Here is a 27975-nt window from a genome sequence, read left to right as displayed (position 1 = left end):
ATTACGAGAGCTGCCACAGGGAATAGAATGACAATGAAAGCCAAGTGAGAGAGACGGGAGGAGAAAAAAAGGAGAAAAAAAATCGAGGGAGGAGAAAAGCCCATGTGGCAGAGGGAGATTCTCATCTTCACTGAAATCAGCTGATCCCTCCCTTCCTCCCTCCTTCCAGTGCTACAGCTTTCTTTCTTGCATCTCTCTTTCTGTCTCTCCCCCTTCTATCTCCCTCCATCCCTCCCTGTCCTCGTCCTCCCTCCAACCTTTATCCTTTTCAACCAACCTCTTGTCTATTTTTCTTGCCACCTCCCTCTCTCTCTTTTTTTTACTTTCTCCCTTTCTTTTTGCCCTCCCCTCCTCCAACTCCTACTCCTATATCTCTCGGCTTTCACTCTTTTGTATTATCACTCTGTATTCCACCTCCCTTATCCTCTCTCTGTCACAGTGGGAGAGCTGCAGGCAGACAGAGGCAACATACACTAATGTTACTATATTTGACAAGACACACACACACACACACACACACACACACACACACACACACACACACACACACACACACACACACATTTTCCTGCCACATGCACAACTGCACACACATAGGGAAAAGAAGGGGAGGTGGGGGCACAAACACACACACACACACACACACCAGAAAGACAGCCCTTAAGTGTACATGCATGGATAAACACACACACACACACACACACTCCGACGCGTGGTGAGTGCAGGAATCACAAACATAGCCACACAGACACACAGAAGGGCAAGCGCGTGACGCCAGCAACCTAACACTGTTGTCTCATTCTCTCTCTCTCTCCCTCTCTCCCTCTCTCTCTCTCTCTCACACACACACACTCACGCCTCTCAGACGCACACGGCAGCGCACAAGCCAGTGAACAGGACGGCGCTGGATGTGTCATTCATATAGGGAATAGATCCGAAGAAAAGGATTAACTATCTACATCCCTCTCCCTCTGCGGACCTCATCCTCTCTTCCCTCCTCTTGTGTCTAAGCCTCTCTTCACCTCATTTGTTTTTCCACAATCCCTCCTTTTTCACAATTTATTGGTGGGTTGAAGGGATGCTGGGGGATTGTCTCCATACAGAAAGGAGGATTATTCTTACATTATTCCTTTGACCGTGATCTTGAATACATGGATTTCTTTAACTGAAGGGGTAACAGGTTTTCTTTTTTGAGATTTTTGATCTTTTTTTTATTTATTTATTTTTAATTTAAGGATATTTTTTGCTGAGGATGGCTCTTGGGAGAAAGCTATAAGGCTGGTGCAGTCTGAGATATTTGGTCAAAAGGTAAGTCTGTTTGTGGTGTTAGTTCTCTTCTAATCACTCATACACACAAACACACTTCATTTCATTGTAACTGCTCCTGATCTCATTTTACGACTTGGGTTAAAGATGTACTATATCACACAAAGTAGAGTGCAGACAGGGACAGACTTGCCTTTTTTTTAGCAAACATTTTTTTTTTGATGGAGCCAAAGGTACATGCTGTGAGGAGGTGGATGCTGAAAATGTCAGCCCTACCTGTTTCCTGGATACACACAACATGCACATTCACTGGGATTTTTGGGCTGTGGTTCTGGGGCAAAGCTTGCAGAGATGGGCAGTGGGAAAAGGTGAGAGCGTCAGTGGTTTATTCATACACAAGTATGGGCGTATTTCTTTCTGTTATTTATATTTTACAGTTAAACATGAAAGAAGTACATATAAAGACAGGCAGTAGTAAACCATTCAAGACCTTAAAAGAAATATTACGTTGAAAAGATACTTATGGCTCTAATATTTGAAAATAACAACATACCCTGCAGGGCATAAACAGTAAATGGTTTGGTCTAAACATACAGTATGATGGATGTTAGGGAACAGAATAGGACTTTTTTTTTTCATTCCACTTCATTATAAGCCACTTGATTGTAAGAGAAGTCTTATGGTAACTCTTTGTCTGCTACTACCAAACCTCTTGAGGCATAATCTGTTGAGATCTAGCCTAGCTAAGGTTAATATGCTGCAAATATTCTGGGATATTGTTTTAGCATACCACATGTACCACCCTTAGATATTTTTAAAATGCATGAGGTATTCAAACATGGCAGCCCATGGATTCCAGTGAAAGCTGCACATCCAGGCTTCCTGATTCCATGCCAAAGCTTTAAGTGCATTAAAGACTTTATCTAGCTCTGTCTGGCTGACTAAACATAAATAAATAATTTTATACAGCTATTCCTACCATACATTAGGCCTAACAGTTAATATATTGGGAATCAAAAAGTTTAATCTGCATGATGCTAAGGATTTTTTTTTTATAGCCATTTATTTTGTAATGGTCATGTAGGGAGAAAAGTGTGTTCAGAACAGCACAATTAATATCCTATCATGTGCCCCTTTTTTATTATGGGCTTTGCATAACCCATGTAAACAACTTTATAGACAAACTAATGTAGCTCAAATAAGTTATTTATTTGTATAAATCTAATTTAAATAGACACATTAATTGTTTTATTTGGCTGCCTTTAGTCTACTTGTTTCTTTAAACTACACAGTATCTTATGTAATCTTAATCAAGTTAAAACCCTTTATAGGTTCTATTTTATGGTGTCCTGTTGATTCTCAGTCTGATGCCCACTGTGTAGCGTGCTGCTTTTTTACCTGCTGTAAAACACTGTAGGCTCTAACCTTGTTTTTGACATGCCTATCATTTCTAACAGACATGTGTACAGTACGGGTGATATTATTAATGTGCTTAAACAAAAAACAAAACTATTATATATATTGTTGGGTTAATAATAATAAAGTGTATTTTACTGCAGCACATACTGTAATTTAAGAGTGTGGTACTAGACTAGAACACTGAAAATGTACATTTACATGTTGGTAACTATAATATACCACAAAATATGACCTGCATGCTATGCATTAACATGTATGCTTGAACTAAATGTGTGTGTTTATGGACATGTGCACACTCTTACAACGTGTGTGTGTGTGTGTGTGTGTGTGTGTGTACAATATGTGTCAGCATACCCACATGTATGTGTAATTATATATATATGTACATATTTTTGCACCATGTGCCTGTCAACACATGTTGTCAAGCTATTGGCATGTGCTTAGGTGTGTGTGTGTGTGTGTGTGTGTGTGTGTGTGTGTGCATGTGTGTGTGTGTGTGTGTGTGTGTGTGTGTGTGTGTGTGTGTGTCCGCTGTATGTGTTGTGTTGCCCCAATCTCTCTACTCTCCTGTGTAAGAAAGCCATTAAAAATTGATTTAGAGGAGCTTGGCAGGCTCATATGCCTTTGTTAGCAACCTGCACTGTTACAAACACACCTACACAGACACACACACATGAACATTCAACAGCAGGTATGCACTTAACCCTGTCAGTTATTATGACTTGAGCTATGACTCTTCATTGTATAATGTGATTTATTTTGTCAAATAATCTGACATGATCGATCCCTTAAACAAGACTTGAATCAAACACCAGCCAACTGCCAAATGCTAATGTGTGTGTGTGTGTGTGTGTGTGTGTGTGTAAAGAGGGAGTAAAGGGTAGAGCTGAAGGTGAATAATTGGGCTGTGTGTTTATAGCTGTGATGTCACTCATTCAGGGGCCACACACACACACACACACACACACACACACACACACACACACACACACACACACACACACACACACACACACACACACACACACACACACACACCTGCCTTCACACATGGATAGACGTCCTCTTGAGTGCAGGTGGATTTCAATTTGGTGCCAAATTGGACAGAATTCCAGCCAAGTTGATTAAAAACTATTAGTCAAGCCAAGTAGGCATGTCACAAGAATGATGAAATGCCCTTAAAAAGGAGCTGAAGTGGGCACATCAAGCAAAGCTGTGCACGCATATGCAAATTCAAACTCATACAGTAAAACCCAACACAATACTAAATGGTCGTGATGTACATTTTCCAGCTGTTATGCATTTATTTTCTACCTGAAGTTATCTTGTTTACACTCTTACTTTAACGTTGTCATGGTTGGTTAAATGAGACATGATGGGGAAGTTTAACTGGAAAAGGCAAAATACAAATTTGTCCAGCTACTTTAGATGACTGAGACATAAAATCAGCATTTACAGTACCTACAGTAATCATGTTTACATTGTTTTATTCACATTGTGATAGAGAGGGATGATCATGGTGGAGATGCTTACTGGAAATGGATTTTCTAGATCACAAAATATACATTTGTCAAGCATAAATAAAAAAGGGACATTGCTGAGCCTTTCTTCATCTCGCTTCCTCACTATCAACAATCCCTTCCTGCATCATAAACGTGTGGGACAAAACACAAGCAGACTAAGTTGACCAATCCCAGTTGGTGGTCTCTACTTGTTATGTCTGCCCCCAGGTGTGTGGTTACATTTTTGAGGAAATGCACGTTGGAGGCTCTGCATGAAGCTTCTGCAACCCCCCGCGGAGTATAAATCCGGCTTATGTGCGGACAGGAAACAGTTAGTGGAATAAACAGAGTGAAAAATAGGACGGAAAGAGGAGAGGAGAGAGAAGAGGAGCCCAGAGAAGGGGAGGAGGTGTTACTTGACTCCCCAACATGCAGGCCAATTTAGCACCCAAGTATTTACACGTGTGTGAATGTGTGCATGGGTGCATGTGTGGATTTTGGCTGCCCCTGTGTTCAGGTCAAATTGGTAAAAAAAGCTTTCTGAGAATAGCCTGACAGACAGGCTTACCACTAGACCACCCATTTAACGTGATGGAAACTGATGGGCGAACAGTAGCATGTGACTGCAGAGGTGACCTTCTGCGACAACTCCAATACATCATTTAAGTGACAGTTCCAGCATGATTGTGCGCATGAAATGTGGGCACATTTCATCATGTGCATTAATAAATTATATTTTTCTCATTTTGAACTGATAAAATGTTATTTCTGCCTCTCTTTTTCATCCACTCCCATTCGTTTCCAAAATGTTATTGAAAACAATGAGAAGCAAGCAATAAACGTGTATTTGGCTATAAACCTGATATAAGCCCTGTTCACCATTTTGTATCAATGCAGACATTTGACATGATTTTACTTTATGCTCATAAAGTCACACACTGCTTCCCAGCCAAACTGTTTTCCTCCCCAAAATAAATCAAAATAAAGAAAGATAAAGCCATGAATCATTTGACAAATGGCCAACATGCACAACAAGGCAACACATACAGTCCTAAAGCTGAAGCAGGAATTAAAGATTGGTTTCACACAACTTGAAATTGCTGCAGAAATGTTTAGTTGAATGTACTACAACAAAGGAAAAAAAGCATTCATCTCAATGTGTGAAGAATGCTTTGTTTGATGTTCTACAGTATATAAATAAAAAAAATTGAAGTCAGTAAAAAAGGGTAATTACAATGGAGCTGTCTGTTAAGCTTATTTCTCCTCTTGCATATACATACATACACTATATGTTTTTTTTTTTTAAAACAGCTCTGTGGCGCTACCATTTTGATCTTGAAATAAATTCACACCACCGAGCACACTGAAAAAGGAAAACATGTACAGCTAGAGAACAGAGAGGAATCTTCCCAAATTCCTTGAGTTCCCTTCATTTCTCATCTGTGCTTCAGAATTCGTCAAATGAAGCTCATGTGCTCATTTAAAAAGAACAACAGAAATTTCCCAGTAGAGCCTGGCTAATGTTACTTTAATCACATGCAGGAAATCCATCTGCCGAATATCCTCGGTACATGCCTCTGTTACTTTGTCAAGGAGAGGAAAGAGCCAGAGAGGGAGAGATGGAATGAGAGAGAGGGCAAGGAGGGAAGGGAATAGTGAACATTGAAAGATGAAGGTCATAAAGAAAGTTAAAGGATAAAGATGAAGAGATGATGGAGAGGAAAAGAGGCATAATATGCAGAGGGAATATAAAGAAAGAAGGGAGAGAGCAAAGGGATTAGGCAAGAGCTTTATACTTTGTTCAGTGTCTGGCAGGTACTAATAGCAATAATGATAACACAAATAGCACCACAGAGTGCACATACACAATCACACACACACACCAAAACATTGCAGAGGTTGTGGAGGAGAATTTTAATGTCCTCTCTGTTCACCCATTGCATTTCTTTTTTTACCTAACCATATTTGCTGCCTCGCCTACATTTCCTTTTTATCCTGTCATCGCTGTCTCTTTTCTACACTTCTTTTCCTCGTCATCACCTTCTCACTTATTTCACCTCTTCCCCCACTTCCTTTTCTTCTCCTCTCCTCTCCTCCAGTTTCCACTAAAGCATGTATGACCAGTTGTAAATAACTCCCTGACACTCTGAACAGATTGATGAGTGTTACTTTTAGAAGTGACAGCAGCTACTGTCTGTCAGCTTGACCATATGCATAGAAAGTTGAATTTACTGTCTGTCTATCTTCATCTAAATCCATCTATCATGTTTTCCTCTTTATATTTTTCCCTAACACATCCACTTTAACCTCCAAATATTCGCAATCATTTTTGCTTAACATGCCTATTTAAGGCGGTACAGGTGCTAATTTACATAATCAGTGCACACACATCCACAAATGAGTGTAAACACACGCACAAATGCACATTCACCACCATTCAACTTTATGGCAAAATGAGCGGTGCAGGAAAAGTTTTCCCCACAAACTAACCCGCTAAACCATGGAACAACAGCCTAATCTGATTAGTGCGAAATTTCACACACTGCTGATTGGGTTTTGATGATGGGAAATAGGAAAAAAGATGCATGTCACAGCAGCACTCCAGCATTTTCAAAATTACACTGATTGGCCCATGGGGTGCGAGTCAATTGCGTGCATCAGCCATGTGGTATTGAGGTTCCAACGAGCTTTCTCCCATGGTAATTTCCCACTCGTCAAACCTATTTTTACTGTAATGATTCAACAGTGACAAGAAGACTCATCTTTTTCAAAGCATGTGGGATATGTTTCATTACACTGCTGTAATTGGACTGGGTCTTTTTTTTTCTCAACTTTTTTCTCAATATAAAAGTCCATCTATCACAACGACAAAAGCAAACAAATTGCAACCAATCAACCATCATATTAGTACAGAAAACAAAATGACAACTAAAACAGGAGAAAAAACAATATTATAACTATACAACTAACTTTATTGTATACAACAGTAACAAGACTTGTTTCTTTTGCACCGCAATTTTCCATGACATTCCAGATGAGTCGATCACAGGCAATAGTAACTGCTATAGAGCGGTCTTATTAAACTTGCGGTCCAATAGTTTGATGTGAACAGTCTTGAACAGTTAATTTTCTTTATTGGAAAAGTTTGTTGATTATTTTTAACAGATTTGCTGAGGTGGATCATATGAATGACTTCAGAGATTTCAGAGCTGATATAATTTATGGAATCAGTTTGACACCGTCGTCTCCAACACATTAGAATTTCAGGAACTAGATGTACTCTTGAGGTGACATGTTTCTTGCTGTTTACTCAGAATTCACTTTAGGTTTACTATTGCTGTGTTACCTTTATTTATTTAGCGAAGAGGTCAAAATGTCAGCAGCACTCTACTGTCTCCTGCCTTGCCCAAGGGTACTTTGGCAGTATCACACATACAAACAGATACAATGTCTTTTTTTATTTTCCCCATTAATTCTTTCTCTTACTTTTTCACACTTTTTGTTCCGTCCATATGTCTCATTTCTGAGTTAATGTCTTTTCCGTGCCTCGCTACCTTTCCCCTCCTCTCTCTTCCTCCCCTCTCTCCGCCTGTGTCACGCTCCCTTTGTTTCTCTCTCTGTGTGTCAGTCTCTGTGCCAGACAGTAGCAGTAGGGGGTCTGTCTGTGGGAAAGGCAAACTGATTGTGTAAACTGCCAAAGACACAAACATCTATTATTTATAGGTGGGGTCGCTTGCTATGCTTGTGCACATGCACTTACGCACACATACAGTACATACACACAAAAGGTAGCATAGGTGCAAACACATGCATACGCACAGAAATACGCTTTTAATGTATGCAGGGAAGCCTTCTGGCAAACACACAGACACAGCGCCTGCTGGTGTATACGGGTGTGTGTATGCATGTGTGCAGGTGCACATTAGTTTGTGTAGTCCTGTGCAATAACAATGTGATGTGATACTGCCTCATCTATCTATCTATCTATCTATCTATCTATCTATCTATCTATCTATCTATCTGTCTGTCTGCCTGACTGTCTGTCTGTCTCACTCATTTTTTTCTCTCTCCTCAGGTGTTTTGGTGTAGCTTTTCACAGTCGCCGCCCTAGTGGAGGCTGCAGGCATGGTGGCTTGACACCCCCATAGCCCCGCCCCTCTGACAGAGGAAGGCTGCAGAGCTCTGTGTCATGCCCCCACACACCCACCCCCCTGGGGGCATCGGCCTGCCCTCACCCACCTATACCACCTACCACCTGGCCAGACCTGGTGAGTCGACAAAAGCAGATGAAAAAGATGAGAGAGTTAAGAAAAAGTCAAGAAGAGGAGAAAAAAGTGCTCTGTTCCTACTCAACTCTGCTCTATTTTTTCCCATTTATTGTACTTCTAACCACACACGAAAGGAGAAACACTGTCTGTTTTGACAGCTGCTAATGTTAGCATGCCCAGACACACACACACACACACACACACACACACACACACACACACACACACACACACACAGCGGGTGAGGGCATTGAGCCGGCTTTGGCCACGTGCCAAGTCCTCCAGTGAAATGCCACATTACTGTATGTATTAATACAGCCAGCAGTCTGTGGAAACAAAACAACTTGGGAAGAGAATGATGGGGGAGAGACCTGCAGGTTATTTGTCTGTCTTCCTATGCATTTTACCTTCTTTGCTTCCCTTTCCTTTTTTCCCCCTTTCTCCTGTCCTTTCTTTTTTCCCCTCACATTTTTCTCTTCTTGGTTTTCATCTTTTTCTTACATATATACTTATACATATCTCACTTCCATATATGCTAAGACGTATATGTCTTCTTATATATATATATATATATATATATATATATAAAGACATATACGTCTCTTCTTCCCTCTTCCTCTAATTTTCTGCCCACAGCCCCCGTCTCTCTCTCCCCCCACAATCTCTCTCTCTTTTATACCACTCAGTCAAAACAAAAATCCATCGGAAGTCGGGTGGCATAGCAACAGATATGACAGCTGCGTGTTGTGGATTAGCTAGTGGAGTGGATGGATCTTGCTCTCTGAGAGACTCCAGACACTTTCTCAGCTAATAGGCAAACTTGACACAAAAGGTGCACACATGCCGCAGTCTCTGTAGGAAATAAATGGCTTTACATTAAAAAGAAAAGAGACCATAAAAACGGGGATCTTTGTCTTCCTGTTGGAGACGTATTATTGTTCCAAAGGTGTCTGGCAAAAACGCCCCCACAAACTTCTGTGTAACAGGGGAGACACTAAATACCAGGGCAACACTATCTGTCAGACCCTCCACACACCCACACAGTGCCTCTAAATCGATAGATACACCTCTCTCTGGGCAACCAGATCTCCCTCTATCTCCATCACCTCATACCTCTTCCTTTCTCTCTTCACCTGTCCTCTACCTTTTCTTCATTGTTTCATCCATCTCTGCATTAAATTCATTTCAATATAACTGCATGATCAGTCTCGGTTTCCCTCTCAGTGTATTTCATTAGGTTTTCTCACCATAAATATTACATTAACAGTATTGCTAAAGCCTTTTAGGAATAACAATCTAAAAGGTTCTCCGTTAGTCACCGTCTCTTCCATGCAATTACGTTCTTTGCATTAAGGTAACACAATATTGCCAAAACAGTCTCTCTCACTCAGCTCAATTCTTCCTTGACATGTGCATAATCAATACTGCCAAGCATTTTCAAAACAGGTGTTTTCTCTGCCTCTCTCCTTTGCTTTTTCACTATCTCTGTATTTTTCTCATAAAGCTTGGAAGCTCTCTGATCTCTGCTATTACTCTTGAAGGTCCTCACACACTATTATACACACAGTCACACACAAACACACGTCCCAAGTGACTGGAAGATAGGAGAAGAAAGGGGTAAGGCATCCCATCAAATCAGAGCCAACAAATATGTCAGATTAACAGTCATTACAGGATCAAGGATCTGTCCTTTAAAGCTGAGTTCATTTAGAAATAGAATTTGACAGACTGAGGATACAAAAGATTAGTTTCCATTTAGTATTCTGGTAATATAGTCCAAATTTTTCAAATGTTGCAAAAATCAAATGTGTGCTTTCATCAGCAGGGCTTAAGCAAAAGATTTCAGAGGGACAGAAAAAAGACAAGAAAAATGAGTGTTGGCATTCTTCAGTGTCACCAGTGTTGGCTATATTTTCAACTAATGGCCGTTAATCTACAATGAAAGGTTGTAACCTACATGAGAAAGAAAGTGTTATTACTTTTCTGAAAGGTGGTGGAGAATGCTTAGTTTATGGGTGTTTTTCAGTATTCAAAGCCAATTGTAAAATGTTGTGGCTCAAAGTAAAAAAAGAAATTGTGCCAAATGATCAATAAATGCATTTCCATCACAGGTTTTTGCATAATTTATTTGTCACTGAAAGCATATATATTAGTCAAGTGGTTTTATAATTTGTAGATGGTTTTATAATCAGGACAAATGTGCATGTTCGCAGGAAAGATTCTCATCTTAATTCAGGTTTTCTTCATTCATGCAATTTCCCAAAACAAAGGGAGAGAGATGGAATATAAAAACTGATACTGGAGATCATTTCTATGCCATTAATACTAATGTTTGGCTTGCCAGGTTGTGAAAATAAAAAGTGGTACCAAAACTGCAAAGAAAAGATAGAAGAGCTTGAAAGTGACATAACACCACAGAAAAAGAAAAAAAGAGCTTCAAAAAAAGTGCAAAGTAGAGGGCAAAATAAGAAATGTGAGAGACAGAGGAAGTGATAAAAAAAAGATAGAAACAGTCGGGAAGGGAGAGGAAGAGAGATGTGAGATTAAAAAGGTGTAGTGAAAGAGAAAAGACAATTTGGAAAACAAAGGATGAAGGAGGAGAGGCCATATGGTACCTCCAGGCCTCCACGATACCAGCAAACTGTCTCATCTGACACAACACACATTTGCATACGCAGGCATGAATTCATTCCTATTCACACATAAACACACGGTAGCTTATCTGGTCCACTGTGCGTGTTTATGCACCTTGTTGCAGTTCCAAACAAAGCCGGCAGATTAACTGACCACATAATCAAAAGAGTGACAGAGAAAGTGACAGAGAGAGAGGGTGAAAGGAGGGAGGATTTGGCTTTGAATGGATCCGATGACTGAGGTTAAAACATTTGATTTGGAATGGAGCCATAATACAGCGATTGAGGTTGTAGCATAATGCCAGGAGTACAGCTGTAAAACAGTGCTGTGACGAAAAGAGTAGCATAAGGTTTGGAACAGAGCCACAGTAGAGCTATACAGTCAAAACTAACTTTCTGTCTGACTGCAGCAGCTAATCTGGCTGTTAAATTAATTGGACACATTACTTGTTTAACAAGCTAGTTTGATTTCTACTTTTAAAGACATTGGTCAGCTGTGAGAAGGTATCAACAAACCAAATTCATTACTGGGTGGTTAGTAGCTGGTGGCACTTTTCAACCCTGCTGGGTTGATGGGTTTGGCATGAAGCCACAGCAGTGTGACAAAGTGTGTGTGTGTGTGTGTGTGTGTGTGTGTGTGTGTGTGTGTGTGTGTGTGTATGTGGCATTAGGCTTGGAGTGGAGCCTGATCCCTTATTGTTACATGAGACTTGAGTTAAATAGAAACTGGAATGGCAGCTTGTTGGCAAACAATCCAAAGCATCTGGCAAATTCAAGTATGTAATCAATAGCCATTTTAATATAATTGAAAGTTATTTCGAGAATGAGGAACCACATGTACTCACAAGGAGTAAACTTTAAAACAACAAGGTTTCTCCATTGAGGGGCAACTTGAATTTTACTCTTTCATTTTCTACTATATACATGTATTCTTGTCCTCTCTCCTACAGTGGTTTATAGCACTGATCTTTCTAGGAATACAGAAATATTATCCTCTAACACGGCACTGTGGCTTTGACCCCTGACCTCCTTAGTGGTGGTGGCTTGTAATGTTTGTGATCTAGGAATTAACGTATAGTTTATTGTTGCGGTGACATTACGTCAGCTTGGCTACTAGCGTTATGTAGGAATTAGAAGATTGCTTCAGCTAGGGTGTCCTTGAACTAGCTCCCAGTTGGGCACAATGCCTGCAGAAGCCTGCATGCACATTATTATTTATTTTCACTTCTCTTCTGACCACACTATAGTTTGGTGCAGGTGCAACAGGAATGTGCCAGATGAAACAAACAAATACATGGTATTGGCCCACTTTCAAAGGACATTGGCTGGGATAAATCTGGATCATCCTCTGCACCACAAACAGTTTAGCACTTGCTGAGCGATACCGAAGTAATTCAATTCAATTGGATTTATAGTGTCAAATCATAACAGAAGTTATCTCAGGACACTTTACAAATAGAGTAGGTCTAGACCACACTCTATAATTTATAGAGACCCAACAATTCCCCCAAGAGCAAACATTTGGTGTGACAGTGGCAAGGAAAGGGCCCATTCCTGAGAAGAAATAGTACTTTACTCACCAAGTAACCATATAAAATGACTGATAATGGTCCTGAATAATATAGCCATTTGAGATATGCTTGATTTGTCTTTGTGAACACTCCACACACCTCTGAAAAGGGCATCAAATTAGCATGATAAGAGATCTCAAGTAGTGTACAATCAAGTCTAATACTAGAATTTGAGCTACTACTTCAAATCTATCTATCTATTTACCTATCTATCTTCTATCAGCAAATGACAAATAACCAACTAAAAAATCACGAAACGATGATAATAAAACCAAAACACGACAATTATCTCTCACAATATTGTGTGTGTATGTGCGCCATCAATACCATCTGTCTATCCATCCCTTCTCAGGAAAGAGTGGGCATACATTACGACTTGTCACACATCCAAGGCAGATTCTATTCTATTCTAGTCACACTGATGCGGATGTGACAAATCAAAAGCCAAGCATCCTTTATTTTCTCTCCAAATTCTGAGGCCCAGTTGAGTGGTCAGTAGAAAGCAATGCCACATCCATCAAATAGATGGTGTGACAGTGAAATATGTAGCTGTGGATTTGCTGAAACTGGCCTCAAAGTATGCTTTACTGATAATTTATTTTCCGTCACTTTTTTCGTTCCTATCTCTTTATCTCTCCCCTTCTTTGTCTTTCCTGTCACTCCTGCTAATTAATAGCTACTATCACAAAAACAATGTCATTGCATGTCATACTCTCCCATGGGCCATGCTTTCGTGTGTGTGTGTCCCAACAAATTGATACAGATAGCATGAATTAGAGAGGCAGATCAGCCTACATTTTCCCCACTCACCCCTCCAAGTCAAAATAATGATTCTGTCTTACCGATGCAGAATTTATCCCAGGAGAAATGGACAGGGGAGGCAGAGAGAGAGAGAGAGTAGGTGGGAGAGAAATGGAGGATGAGAGAGGGACAAGAGTAAACAGAGAGGGGAGAAAGACAGAAATAAAGAGAAATATTCCCTTATATACCCATAGGGGCTAATAAATAAAGTATAAAAAACAAGATGTTGGAGGACTACTACAACTTCTCCTCTTCTCTTCTCCTCACACTGTCAGCAGGAGTACAGCCTAAATCCCTACACCCTGTTCCTGCTTATCCTCAACTGATGTACGCATGTGTCAGTACTGGCTATATAGGACACACTCTTCAATGGTCGTTATGAAGGATGATTGGCTGGAATATCAGTAAAGGTTCAATATGCTGTTCCACATACAAATTTGATTTTGTTGTCTATTATTGTTGAAGGACGTTTTCTTGTAGAACAAACATCTGCTTTTATAACAGCAACGGTGATATGTGTGTGTGTGTGTGTGTGTGTGTGTGTGTGTGTGTGTGTGTGTGACCATGACTTTCTGTGTGTGAGTAAGCACTTAAGTGCCCAAGAGTCAGGCAGAAAGGTTTTGTGCATGAGAGAAAAAAAATAATGTGGGTTAAATGATGGGGATTTTGATGTGAACCACAAACTTCTCCCTCCTTATGTCTCCTCTTTTCTTTTTACCAACGTCTATAGCACTTGGTTGCTACGGTAACACAGCATTACCATGTTAATGTTGAAATAATGCGGTGACACAGCTGGGACCTCGATATTATACTGTATTTGTACTAGTGTTGTGTATTCTTTTTTATCTGTTTCAAAGCCTTACACAGAAAAGCCATGCATATAGTGATATGGTAGACAGTATAGTGTATAAAGAGATTCAAACACACAAACATTCAAGGCGAGCACACGCACACTTTGTAACCACACGCTGGCTGGCTATTTTCCATCTGCTAACTAAATGAGGACTCAGGTTACGGTGGAGATCAGACATGTAACAGCCTCTGACAGATTACACAGACACTGTTGCTGTAGAAAGACAGGCTACACAGTGTGTTGAGATATGACAGATGGTAGATTATACATCAGATATGACGAATAATAATTTTTAAGATACTTCTCTGTTACTCAAACAAGTGAAGGCATTATCACATATCCATCATGCCTCTGCTGACACAAATATCTTCAACGTTTTATATCATCACTTTAATAAAACTGGATCCTTGCAGCCAAAATTTAAGTGTGACTACCATGCATACAATATAATTATATATTGTCAACAATATGCCACCGTTATTGCTCCTACTGAAGGCACTAGTTGATTTGAGGAAGACCAACCAGTGTACAGTTAATACACATTGGCCTCTTTATTATCATGCTTTATTGTATTCAAAACATTTTCAATGATACTGCCCCTAAAATTCCCACCGAGGAGATTCAGGGTTGGTAACTACATGCAAGTGAAGCCATACTGTAATGTTGTATCAGGTAATGTAGCTGGTATTGAAAGTCACAGGAGTTAAATCTAAACTCCTTGAGTGAGACTCCAGCACAGAGGACCATGTGAAACATAGTTGAAAATATAGTTGAGTAAGAAATACAAGTGCTCTGTTGCATGGAGGGCAGCTGGTCGTTCTAGTAATAAGATAGCAGCGAGTCCGTCGCTTGCATGGTAAACAGCTTGGCCCCTTGGTAACATGCAACTGGGCTCAATAACAAAGGTGCCTGCAGTGATGACATCATAGCTGGGTCCAGTGTCACCCAGGGGCCCCTGGATATAAACTTACAAACAGCTGAGGCCCCAGAGTTGTCAAGCAGTGTTGCCTAGGAGACACTGTCAAACATCCCCACATTTACAGGAGTCATACGACTCTTCATATGCCTATGAAGGTGACAAACACTAAAAATAAATGGCAGTAGAAAAAAAGATGTCTGTGTAGATTTGTGTGTGTACCATAATCCTGCAACTTTGTACAGATAGAGAAACTAAATAGACAGAAAGTACTACAAGACACCCAAGTGACTGCACACAGCATAACACACATACATACAAATGAGCATGCAAACATACACTTACAGACAGTTAATTATCCCAATTGAAAGATTACCTATGACCTGTGTTATTTGAACCCTTTCACAACTTCAAACACACTCGTGCACGGACTGTAGATGGGTGTGCCAGTCACCATGCCAACTAAAAGAAAGCTGACAACTACTTGGGGGTGTTGGGAGTCTACTGGGCAATACTGCTCTAAGAGTTGCCTCAGAAGTCTTCAATCAAACAGGAACATGGTGTTGCATTTTAATGTCGTGTCTCAGTTTATTTCCCATTGCTGAAAGCATTGCCAGCCTACATTTGCCCTAAATGTCAGCACTTTTACGGTATGTGTTTGGGAATTCTTATAAAAGATTCAGTCTGAAGTCTGTTCGTACTGAATTAAACTGCACAGAACCACTTAAGACTTATTTGGACTGAACCTCCCTATCTTCCTCTGACTGTGGCTGAATGTTTTCCCTCTGGTTTGGCTGCGTGGAGCGCTACAGCAGAGAGGATTTGCAGCAGCTAAAATAAGCCAAAACAACAACTACCTCCTCCATGAGAGCAGCTAAAACGACTCATAAATGTTGGAAGATAGGCTTCAGCACTGAGGAAGGGTGGGAGGGGGTGAGGGGGAGTTATAATGTACAGTAAGAGAGGGAGAGGAGAGGTTGTGGTGAGGAGAAAGGAATGAAAGAGTAAGGGCAGAAAAAAAAATTAACTTTGCAAAATAAAGTCCATACCTCAAGCTGAGAGAGATGAAAAGGTGAACAAAGATGACTGGAATTTGAAATATGACATGATATGAGGGAGAAGCAGCAAAGTATACACAGTTTCTCTCTCTTCACGGCTCTCTTTCACTCTCTCTCTCTCAGTTGTATAACAGTACTTCTACGTCTGAACTACATTCTCCTAACAAATCTCCCGCACCACTGTACCTTTTCAAACCTGTTCTAGGAAATTCACACTGTGCAGCAAAATCCTTCTAGATTCCTACTGAGCTGCCGCAGTGAAGACTGGCGCTCTGAAGCATTTCCACCACAAAGTACGATGGCACAGGACGCTTCAGGATACTTCAAAATCTGTGCTTTCATCCATTTATGAAGTGGCGTTAATTTTCCCAGAGATTAGGATTATACTGCTGGATGGAGCAGAGAGGATAATAGATACAGGAACAGGGAGGGAGAGGTCACACACTGATCTCTCTTACAAGGCCACAGTCTTTACTTTCTGACCCTTTTTGGTTCGGGATGTAAAATGGTGCAGTGTCCTGGTTATGGGAGGTCATGTTCTGTCTGACTGACAGGTAAAAGCTGTCTGATAAAAGATGCTATTTCTAGACCGTTGTCAGTGTGTTTTCACACAACTATACAATGTAGTTTCCAGATGTTTCAACAAAGTGTTATGCAATACAATTTCTAATCGCCATGAAACCTTTCAAGTAACAAAGATTAGGGAGATAAATATAATCAAACTAATCTCTGAATTCTGACATTTTGTGTTTGCACATTTGCTGTTAAAAAAAAGATGGATATTATTACCTTTGGAGGGGTTGAGATGCATACAAAAAACCTTTAAAATCAGACATGACTCACATAAAATGACTCATAATTAAAGCAATTGTTATGCAATTTGGGAAATGCACTTATCCATTTTCTTTACGAGTTAGATACTCACATGTACATGTACGGACAATAAACATCAAGCTATAGCCAGCAACCAGTTAGCTTAGCTTAGCATAAAGACTGGAAACAGGGAGAAACAGTTAGCAAAAACAGAACGAAAAGAGCACTCTTTAAGCTCACTTATTTAACCATTTTATCATGTTTCTTTAATCCGTACAAAAATCTAAGTGTGAAAACCACATGTGGCGTTAGTGGGGTTATGTGTCGGACTAGTTCATGTCCGGACACAGTAACTTCCTGGAGTCTGACGTCCCTGTGAGCTTGTCAGGTGACCAACTAGCTGTTTCTCCATGCCTCCAGTCTTTATGCTAAACTAAGCTAACCGGCTGCTGAGTATCTGCATATTTCCCAAAAGGTATTTCCCAAAATGTCAAACTGTCTCTTCAACAATATTTTGAAAAATATTGAAAAAATATATGAAAAAAAATTCAACTACTACATAATTTTCTTAAATCATTCAGCATTACTCATCATTTATGATTAATAAAGTTCACTGTCTGTTCTCACTTGAAGTCTATTTATGACCAGTTTAAAGGGAATAAAAATGATTTTAATGTGATGTTTAAAGCATCCTCTCAACTCTCTTTCTCACTGCGCCATTGGAAGGCTCATATTTTATCAGTAGTAAGATAAGAGGGCCAGAGGAAAGTCGCCCTACTTTAGAAGAATGAGACGACTTTCATGATGCAATCACTCATATCATCGGATTTTCATGACAATTGTAACATATCAGAATGTGGAGTGTCCAGTAAAAGGGCTATTTCACAGAGTTTCATCACTCTTAGAGCCAGACGGCCAATGTGGTGAAAGGGAGTGAGAGGAAAGAGGGAGGAAATGAGAAACAGAGCAAATTTTGAGAAAAACAGATGGACTAACAGAGAGAGAAAATACAACAGGGAGTGGGTGACACATAGTGTGACAAAAGGCAATGGCACGCTGAGAAATAGATGCTAATAATATGTAGATGATGCAAATGATGAAATCTGCTGTTGAAGCAAACCGTCTTGTCAGGAAGTAAAAAAGTGCTGTGTCTGTGTCTGGAGTTTAGACAGAGTAGTTTTCTTAATATCACGCTTTGTTGGTGCTTAACACACACGCACAGGCACACACGCACGGGCGCACAAGCATATACCCACACACACACACACATACACATACACATACACAGAGAGATAAAGCATAAGTCGTGCTGATAAGCCATTGGACAGAAACAAAGTCAGCCACTGTAACGAGACACTGAGGGAATACAGAGCAGTGCCGAGAGACTCAAAGTGAAAGAGAATGAGAAAGATAGAGACTAAAGTGGGCGAGAGAGAATTACAGAGTGAAGAGAGAAACAGACAGATGCAAATACAGACAGACAGACAAACAAATGAATATGAAAAGAAATTAATGAAAAGAAATTAATGAAAAGGCCTGAATTGATAGATGCAAAAATAGACAGAAAAGGAGCAAATAAAGATGAACACAAAAACTAGAAAGATAATGAAAAAGGAACAGAGAGAAAGAAAGAGATAGTATGACTGGAAATGGTGAAATGACTATAGTCTGAAGGAAACAATAAGTCAAAAATGAATAAAACAGAAGGGATTTTCCTCACGAGTGTCACTCAGACTGCTGTGAGATGCAATAAACATACACACAGAAAGACAAAGAAAAGGACAGACACACTCAAAAATACAAGACAAAACAAACAAGTAGAGCTTTTTGTTTTAAAGAGATGTCTTTGTGATTAGCCTGCTGCCTTGGAAATACTAGCCAGAATAGGCTAGAGACAAATATGTAGAACTAATCTTATCTCTTTTTGCATGTTTTTAGACAACTGTAAAAGCTTCTGTGAAAGCTATAGTCCTGGTTTCTATACAATCATTTCCACTTTAAACCACTCACTCCATCCTTCGATTCATTCCTTTTTCTTTAACTTTCTCTGCAGTCCTCTGTACACATCCTCCTGATTGGTTTCCACACTGAAAAGATAATTCACTGAAAAAATAACCATGTTTGTTTTCTCTCTCTCCTCCTCTTTCTTGTCTTCAAGTCTTCCTCTGTGTCCTCTGCCTCGTGGCGACGCTGCTGCCCGCAGCCTCCGCCTGCCCTCCTCCCTGTCTCTGCGACTCAGACAGCCTGGTGGTGGACTGCGGGAGCCGGGGTCTCTCCTCCCTGCCGCCCCTTCACCTCCTGCCTCCATGGAGCCGCTCCCTCCTGCTAGCCAACAACAAGTTTGCCTCGCTGGGAGCCTCTGCCTTCGCTAACCTCTCCTCTCTGGAGGTCTGCAGCCATTTTATATTGTTGTCAGTGGAATTTTTCTTCTCCTAGAAGTTGAACATGTTGTGTTGTTATGTTGTTGTTTACCATGTCGTGCGCCGTGTTTTCCCCAGGACAATAAGTGATCATTTGTTTTCAAGGTTTTGCAGGGCTACTCATCATTAGAAATATTGTGTGCAAAGCACAGCCCAGTTGGAATTCAAAATTTAAGAACTAAAAATGATGGATCGTTACTGCACCTGCAAAAAAAATAAAAAATAGGCTGGGTAACTGCTAGCTCATTAGTCACAATTGCTGGCTGCTGTTTATTTCCAATCTTAAATACGGTTTGTTATTTAGAACATCAGATACAATGGATTGGGTCAATTCACTGTCAATGCTTAAAGGGGTGATAGAATGCAAAACCGATTTTACCTTGTCATAGTATAATAACAACAGTTTGGTGGGTAAATAGGACATACATAGAACCTCAAAATCCCATTGACATCCCTTTCCTCTGCAAATCTCACAATTTGAAACTGCCTCTGAAAACGGGCAAATCTCAATGAACCACAGAGTTGACGTCAACTCGGTGGCTCCTCCTTATTTGGCTCTGGTCTCTATCTTTGTCACGCCCCAACATTTACATAGGCTACACCACTGATCTGAGATCAGGTAGTCTTCTGAATAGGTCGCGCAGATCTCAGAAATTGTATACATTGTTCATCTGCTATTTTATCACGAAATTCACTTCTGAGACTTTTTTATGCGAGAAATCAACTATTTAGATGGCTAATTGATGGCTAATTGCAAATTTTGTCCGACTGTGTGTCGGCTGGTGCTGCCTGGGTTGCTGCCTTGCTGCCCGGTTCCAGTTAATCTTATAATGGATATGTGTGTTGAGTTATTTAAACAAACAATTGGGGAAATAAACACCTCTTGTCCGCGAGTGAGCTGGGGAGCTCTATCAATGAGAGCTAGCTTGCCTCTGACGAGAGGCCTGAGACCTCTGAAATTCACAAAAATGCATTAAATTGAAATCGGACAAAAGTGTTTGTAAGACCTTAGGGTAGCTGTGATATACATGCCGTGACGAAATTCAAACTGTAAATATACGATAGTTATGCCGGCAGCCGGTCAGCTCCGTGGAGCTCCAAGCCCTGGTAGTCCAGTAACCAGAAACGGTGTCTTTGTCCTGGGTATAGAGCCCAGCAGGCTGCTGCTTTCTCGTCAGACTGTGTGGAGCTCCTGAAGTCCGACACGTCTTACCAAATTTGCAATTAGCCATCAATTTTCGTAAAACGGCCCATATTTGAGCTTTATATAGTTGATTTCTCGCATAAAAAAGTCTCAGAAGTGAATTTAATAACGAAATAGCAGACAAACAATGTATAACGTCACAGTGTCTGAAATATGAGACCTATGTGTATGTGGTTCACTCAACCAATCAGTGCGCAGCTCATCTAAATATTCATTTGCAGTAACTGCACTGCTGCAGAACGAAAGGCCCTGCAGTGGATTGTGAGGATGGCTGAAAAGATCACTGGGGCCTCTCTTCCCTCCCTCTCTGACAGCTACAACACCCACTGTTTGCGCAAAGCCATAAGCATTGTTAAGGACATAACACACCCGTCCCATGCACTCTTCTCCTTACTGCCATCAGGTAGAAGGTACCACAGTATAACTGCCTGCACCTCCAGAATGGGGAAGAGCTTCTTCCCTCAAGCAGTCAGACTGTTGAACAACAAAACATGATTCAAATTTTTTACACAGAACTGAAATGCACACTTTTTTTATGCTGCTAAAACTCTATATATCCTACCTTAATCAATGCTCTGTTACAAGTCTACTTATGCCCTGTCTTTTGTTGTCTGTTGTCTGTCCTGTCCCTTGTCTGTCTTAAATGCTCTACTTTAAGTAGTAATTGCACTTTATGTAAAGTCTATAATGTGTGTGCACTAAATGTAGACTGTCTCGAATGTCGTTTGTATATAATGTCGTTTTATATAATGTTGTTTTTATATATTTTAAATGTGTAACACCACTTGATCCATGGTGAAACGGTATCTCGTTTCACTATATACAGTGTATATGGTTGAAATGACAATAAAACCCACTTGACTTGACTGGACTTGATGAGCATACCATATTTGGAAGAAAAGCTCTCGTTCCAAATAGGGCCAAAACACAGGGATGCATAAGGGCCCATAAAATAGCAACCGGGCCATTTTCATCCCAATCAATGTTACATACCCTATTAGGAGACCTTAAGGAACAGTGTGAAATACCCTATATAATCATTCTATCACCCCTTTAATGTACAACTCCCTCATTAGCTGAACTGAAAGACAATTTACTTCCACACTGCTGAGCATCTATCTGCTGTAAAGAGTTTGTTGACTGATTGTTACATTGGTGATCTAGAGTATGGAGATTTTTACACGTATCCTACCATTGCACTTGATGTGAGTGCCATCTTAAGGTTTAATATAAAACGTCATTTGTCATGTCAAAGTCATTTTCAATAAGCATGTGGTGTGTTAAATGCAAAGGTGTATATGCAAGTGAAAATGTATTTTTTGTGTATTTTAGGAGCTGGACCTCTCTAATAACTACCTGGATAATTTACCAGCTGGATTATTCAGAGACATGTCCAACCTGACAAGACTGACTCTGCACAACAACTCACTAACTGTAATGGACAGAGACCTCTTCCAGGTAGGCACTGTAGATTACATAACACCATATATAATACAGCTCACTGACAAGACAAGAAAACACCTTATTCATACTAAGAATCATACAGAACACTGTGCTAAACTGTATACAGTCATGCAAAGTGTGAGATATAGCACCAGATTATTCAATCCACCAAAATACTACAGCATGTGAATGAAGAAAGAAGCTGATACCACTACTGACACACTGTTTCAACTCCTGGGCGAGGCTCGACAGGCTCCGTTTAGGAGTAGAGCCAACCAAAGCAGATATACATGACTGGGATCCTGTCCAGGTAGTAAATTAGTAATAAATCGTTTGCTCAACACTTTCATCCACTTTTATCTGAACCAAAGCAGTCTGCAGGGTGAGCTTGTGACTTCACTTGGGATCCTAAATTTAACAAGATTAGCCCATCGAGGGATGAGCTGAGCCCCTTGGAAAGAGTAAAAGAAGCCAATAATACTAATACGAGTTTGGGGGAAAGTGTACACTACAATACCATACTGAAAAGATGACTAAATAGAGTGCTTGTTTTGATGTTTCTACAGGGTTTGGGGGGTCTTCAGAGTCTGGATCTATCCCTGAATGGCCTGTCCTCTGTTCCTCTGGGGCTACTGGATGAGCTGCAGAGCCTCAGGTAGAAATCAACACTTAACAACAATTAATGTGCTATTACAGACCCCCAGAGCAACACTAGTGTTAGATCACATTGTTAACATTATGAACACTATTACCATCCACCAGCTAGGATTTCAAAGGTCAGTGCTTTACTTCAAACAAAACATTTTAATGCAATTAAATACTCCTTACGTTAGTAATTACAACTTGCAAATGATAACACAATATGATCATATCATCAATATACAATTACAATGGAATTCAACATATTGAAGTATTGCCCAGTAGTGGTTGTACACTACATGTAGTAGCTGCCTGCTTTAAAAAGCAGTGCCACAAGGGTAAAGTTGTCTCGAGTTAAGAGAGTAAATGAATGTTATTCTAATTATTTCATAGGTGGCTGTCTCTAGCGGGTAACAGGCTTCATGGTTTGGAGAGGGCAGCGTTTGAGCCGCTTGCCAACCTACGACACCTGGAACTGGGACACAACCCCTGGGAATGTGACTGCAACCTCCGCGATTTTAAACACTGGATGGAGTGGCTGCTGTACAGAGGTAGATGTTTGATTTATGTTAGAGGAGCTTTGAAAGGGTGCATCTGATTTCAATTAGGGGATATGACATGTGTACTGTGTGTGTTACCCACGTGTCTCTGCAGGCTGTAAATACATCAGATAACCACAGCTGCTCTCTGCTCTCTCTTCATGTGTAAAAATCTACATTCACCTCAGCGCCTCGGGCCTCAGCTGCCCCGCTAATGAAGCATCTCTTCTCTTTTCTGCTCCATTCTGCTCTTTGCTTCATTCTACTCTCTTCTGCTTTGCTGGGCCCTACTCTCCAGCTCAGCTTCAGTACAAGTCAGACAAAGACTGACACACACGGCAGACATGATAATTTAATAATCGCCAGAGCATCAGAGAAAAATTACAAGGAGACATTTCGTAGTTAAACATGAAAGCATGTCAGTAGCTGTTAAAAGGGTAGATAATGCACGATATGTTGTTGAAAGTAAGACAAAGCACCGAACAAGTGTGAAATGCTCGGTGACAGCAGTCTGTGTTGACTTCTATCTCCTGCAAACCACTTCGAGTACACACGGCTGGGATGTTTGGAGATATTTGGAGAGCGAGCTCTGTTTGCAGAGGGGATTCTTTTGTCGAGCCAAAGATAAAAGCATCTGGCTAAATACCACTTGCTCGTTCTATCTTTCTGTTGTCCTCCGCCTTTATCTCATAGTTTCTGTTGCTTTACGTATCTGACGGCGATGGTGAGGATCAATGGCTTTCTAACACGCAATCTGGAGGCAAATACTATGTGGAGACAAATGCAGCACGTGATGATAACAAAGCAGATCCCCCACCCTCCTGCCGCCTGTTGGAATTAGTGAGTTAGATATTTTTTTCTTCCACACAGAGCTCTGCTAAAACTAGGCATGTCATCTCATGAATTATAGAAGGGCTTATTTGAGGCTATCTCCAACTTAGTGTAGAGGGCACGGCAAACTCTGTGTGTGTGTTAAGTGATGTATGACTCATCCTAGTGTTTGCACAACCACCCCACTCTCTATCTCTTCCCCTCTCTCAGTTAATTGGTAGTGCTTTACAGGCATAAGGCATTTTATAAATGACCTCTCCCTGTCCTCCTGTCTCTGCATCTCTTTCTCTCTCCTTCAGGGGGGAAGGTGGATGCGGTGGAGTGCACGCTACCGAAGGATCTGCGTGGGAGAGACATCCGTGGTGTTCCAGTGGAAATGTTCAACTACTGCCTCCAACTTGAAGATGAGAATGGGGGAGGAGGTGAGGGTTCCCGTTCTGGACAAGGAGGTGTTCCTCCCTGCAGCAGGAACGCTCTTAACCCCAGTGGGGCAACACCAATTTCTGACAAAAGCAACACTGGTCATGACTCCTCTTCAAACATGGGAGGTGGAGGAGGAGGAGGAGGTGGTGGAGGCGGAGAGGCAACTCCGGATTGTGTCCGTGCCCGTTACCGACCCGTGAGCGTGCGCCGCGCCATCGGCACAGTTGTGATTGCCGGAGTGGTGTGCGGCATCGTTTGCATCATGATGGTTGCAGCCGCGTGTTACGGCTGCATCTACGCCTCGCTGATGGCCAAGTATCAGAGAGAGCTGAAGAAGAGGCAGCCACTGATGGGAGACGGAGACGGAGACGCAGACGGGGAGGATAGGGAAGAGAAACAGATCTCATCTGTGGCCTAGAGGAGTGAAGGGATGGGGGGTGGGGGGGGTTGCCATGTCAAAGGGTAAAGGTTGGAAGGGATGAAAATTAAAAAGGGCTCGAAGAGGAGAGAGATGGAAGAGCTTGTTTTATGCACACAGTCAGTTATAGTATCTTTCTCCCACTTTGTCTTCCTTTCTTTGCCCTCTTTCTATTTTTAACCTTCTTCCTCTGTCCCTCTCTCTAACACCTCACATACAAATACTTTATCTGTTCCCTGATTCTCTCCTCCATTTGGAGCCATTCTCACTGCAGTATTTGTTACTTATCATCCCTCCAAATCGCCTGTCAACCACCTACAGTACTGCAGGTTTTGGCTGCTGCTAAATTCACTATTAAATTAGCTGAGAGAAAAATTATTTGGTACTCTCTCCAGTATGAAACATATCATAAGCTGTTACAAGACACTCGTGGTGTACGTTGGTCATTATTAGTAAAACTGGATCGAATTTTCAGGGATTTACAGTATTTGGTGTCGATTGGACCAATATTCACAGTTGTAGTATTAGGAAGTGCACAGCTCTAGTGTGATTTGCATCTTTCTCCTCCTCATCCTCTCCAATGCCAGTAGTTCCTCCAAAAACCAGGACCCCAACCCAGATCCCTTCACCCTCATCTGGCCTACTGCTCCTCTGATGTGAAAGAAACAACCAGTGTTGGAAAGCTTGGGGTAATTAGGGAAGCTTAATGGATAAACACAAAGAGATGTCATTTATGTAGTCAACACCTCTCTAGCACTTTGTTGCAGAGAGAATACTGGGGATACATACAGATTATATGTTAATAGAGTCTTGTGTCTCCTGAGACTTGTTAGGGATGTTTAATACGGAACAGGAAACCATTTGGATTGACAAAATGATCATTCATGGAAGGCTAGACCTTTCAAATACATGAGATCAGAGACAACAGTTAGATATTCTACCCTATTAGGACCAGATCTGTTTCTCATGGATCTTCTCTGGACCAATTACGTCCTCCAGGTGTCACAGACTGGAGCTGTGTATACGATTCAATCATTTCAAAGTGGAACAAACCATTTTAACTGGAATTTGCTTGGAATACTTGCTTACTTGATGCTTGTTAAATTATTATGATCAGTATCTGAACAGATGAAAAGCCTCTTACTGTATCATGGCGGACAAACTATTTTTCTGGTATACCTTGGACTACGCTTCTAGGCTGGGTCAGAAAAGTATTCACAATGCTTTTAATGAAGTTATTGGGAATTAAAGGACAACCGACTTTGCTTTACAAGAATTATCCTTTTGTTCAGAGCTCATTTGCAGACTGATTTCACCCCTCAAAGGTGAATGTTTGCTACTATGGCATGAAAGCACTATCTCAGAGAACCCTGTCTTCTGGCAAGGACTACAAAACGTCATCTAAGGACTACAATATTCAGACTCCTGCACTTTATTTCCCTAATCAGATTCCCTTTGTCCTCCCTCTCGTTCCTCCCTTCCCCCTCTTTCTTTCTAAAATGGACGATTTGCCAGAGGCATTATAACGAACAAGGGATTTAAAAAAAAGACACTTCCCCCCCCCCCCTCCTCTACATCCTTTTATCTCTCCATCCATCTTTCCATCCAGTTCTATTTATGGAAAGTATTTCACACTTCCTTAAAGACTTCCACCTCCTTTCTTTCCTTTCGTCCATCCCTTCTCCCATATTGTTGTCTTTATGTTTTTCCTCAAAGATCAGCAATATGCAATGGAAGTTGTCTCACCATAACATTAACATTCTGTCACCGCCAAAGAGTCCTTCTGTTATAAACTTAGTAATCATCATTTATTCAAGAGGAATCTGTTTGATTGGCACTGTTTCTCAGTTAATTCACAAAAAGGGTTAGTTTGTTTGCTTTACATGGCATTTTCATAAGTATCCTTATTCACACCCTGAAATATTTACGTACATTTTCACATTTTATGGTTAGCAGAGTAGGACATTTGTGTCTTCAGTAAAATTATCTCAAAAAGCTTTCATTGCATATTGCTCCACTACAGTAGTTCCAACTATTGTTCCCCCTTGATTTTTAATTGGCTGGATATAAACCTATATTAATAGTGTGTTATCTTATACCTGGGTTATGATGCTGATAAATATTATTATATTAGTCTCTAATATATGGTGTGTTGGCCCAGCGATCCCCCCAAATGTTTTCTGACGTAACTGTTCATGGTTTTCTGTATCAATTCATGATGTATGTCTTTTGTTGTGTAAATTACTTTTATGTTTTTGGTTTTAATATCTCTGCAATGTTTGTTTATTTGTCGTGTTCATTTATTTGAGTTCAGTAGTTGGTAAAGTTTCTGCAAGAGGCATAGAAAGAGTTTAGCCATTGAGAGTGAAGTATCCATACCGCTGCCTCATCTCTGAAATGTATCAGGGTGAAGTAATTTAGCATACAGCCACGTAGGCCACAGGTAATCTCATGTAGTGCTATATGACCAACTTTGTCTCAGACAAATAACTTTTCATTATGCAACTTATTTGAAATAACAAACAGCATTAGTATTTATGAAGAAACATGCTGGCAGATTTACCAAATGTTGGGTTCTAACACTTGTTAATTGGTTATTTTTATAATATCCAAACATCTATGGTTAGTAGGGGTGCACGATTCAGAAAATGTCATGATTTGATATCGATTTTCAGGCTCAAGATTCGATTCAAAATTGATTTTCGATTCAAAAACGATTCTCGATTAAAAAAACGATTCACAGTCTGTAAATGTAGTTACTTTTCCCATGTGATTGCAGTAGACATACATTTTTTTGGGAATTCTATGAATCAATTTTGAATCGGTAGAGCTTGAATCGCGATTCGAATGTGAATCGATTTTTTTTGCACACCCCTAATGGTTAGGTTGTTAACATACTGTATGTCAACTAAACAAAGTGGAAAATTGTTATTAAAAGGTTATGGTCGTTGTTATATA

General features: G+C 40.6%; 2 protein-coding genes across 9 annotated transcripts in view; one reads left to right on the top strand and one right to left on the bottom strand.

Annotated features, from left to right (window-relative positions):
* Nucleotides 1–27975, bottom strand: part of cacna2d4a (calcium channel, voltage-dependent, alpha 2/delta subunit 4a) — an 88986-nt gene that overhangs the window by 30001 nt on the left and 31010 nt on the right. The gene's annotated exons all lie outside the window — the stretch shown is intronic.
* lrtm2a (leucine-rich repeats and transmembrane domains 2a) lies at nt 713–26560 on the top strand. The gene is made up of 7 exons (XM_031313379.2): nt 713–1308; nt 8263–8455; nt 19259–19488; nt 22057–22182; nt 22734–22822; nt 23200–23357; nt 24476–26560. The coding sequence occupies exons 2-7, from the start codon at nt 8377–8379 to the stop codon at nt 25015–25017; spliced, it is 1224 nt and encodes a 407-aa protein (XP_031169239.1). The 5' UTR covers nt 713–1308; nt 8263–8376; the 3' UTR covers nt 25018–26560.

Source organism: Sander lucioperca, chromosome 20 (genome assembly GCF_008315115.2).
Source record: "Sander lucioperca isolate FBNREF2018 chromosome 20, SLUC_FBN_1.2, whole genome shotgun sequence".
NCBI lineage: Eukaryota > Metazoa > Chordata > Actinopteri > Perciformes > Percidae > Sander > Sander lucioperca.
Note: the sequence above shows the minus strand (reverse complement) of the source record. Positions and strands in the feature narration are given on the sequence as shown.

Coding starts and splice junctions, on each gene's coding strand:
- lrtm2a (XM_031313379.2), top strand. CDS start 8,377: ATGCCCCCACACACCCACCCCCCTGGGGGCATCGGCCTGCCCTCACCC. Junction 8,456..19,258: donor CTACCACCTGGCCAGACCTG/GTGAGTCGACAA, acceptor CTTGTCTTCAAG/TCTTCCTCTGTGTCCTCTGC. Junction 23,358..24,475: donor GGAGTGGCTGCTGTACAGAG/GTAGATGTTTGA, acceptor TCTCTCCTTCAG/GGGGGAAGGTGGATGCGGTG.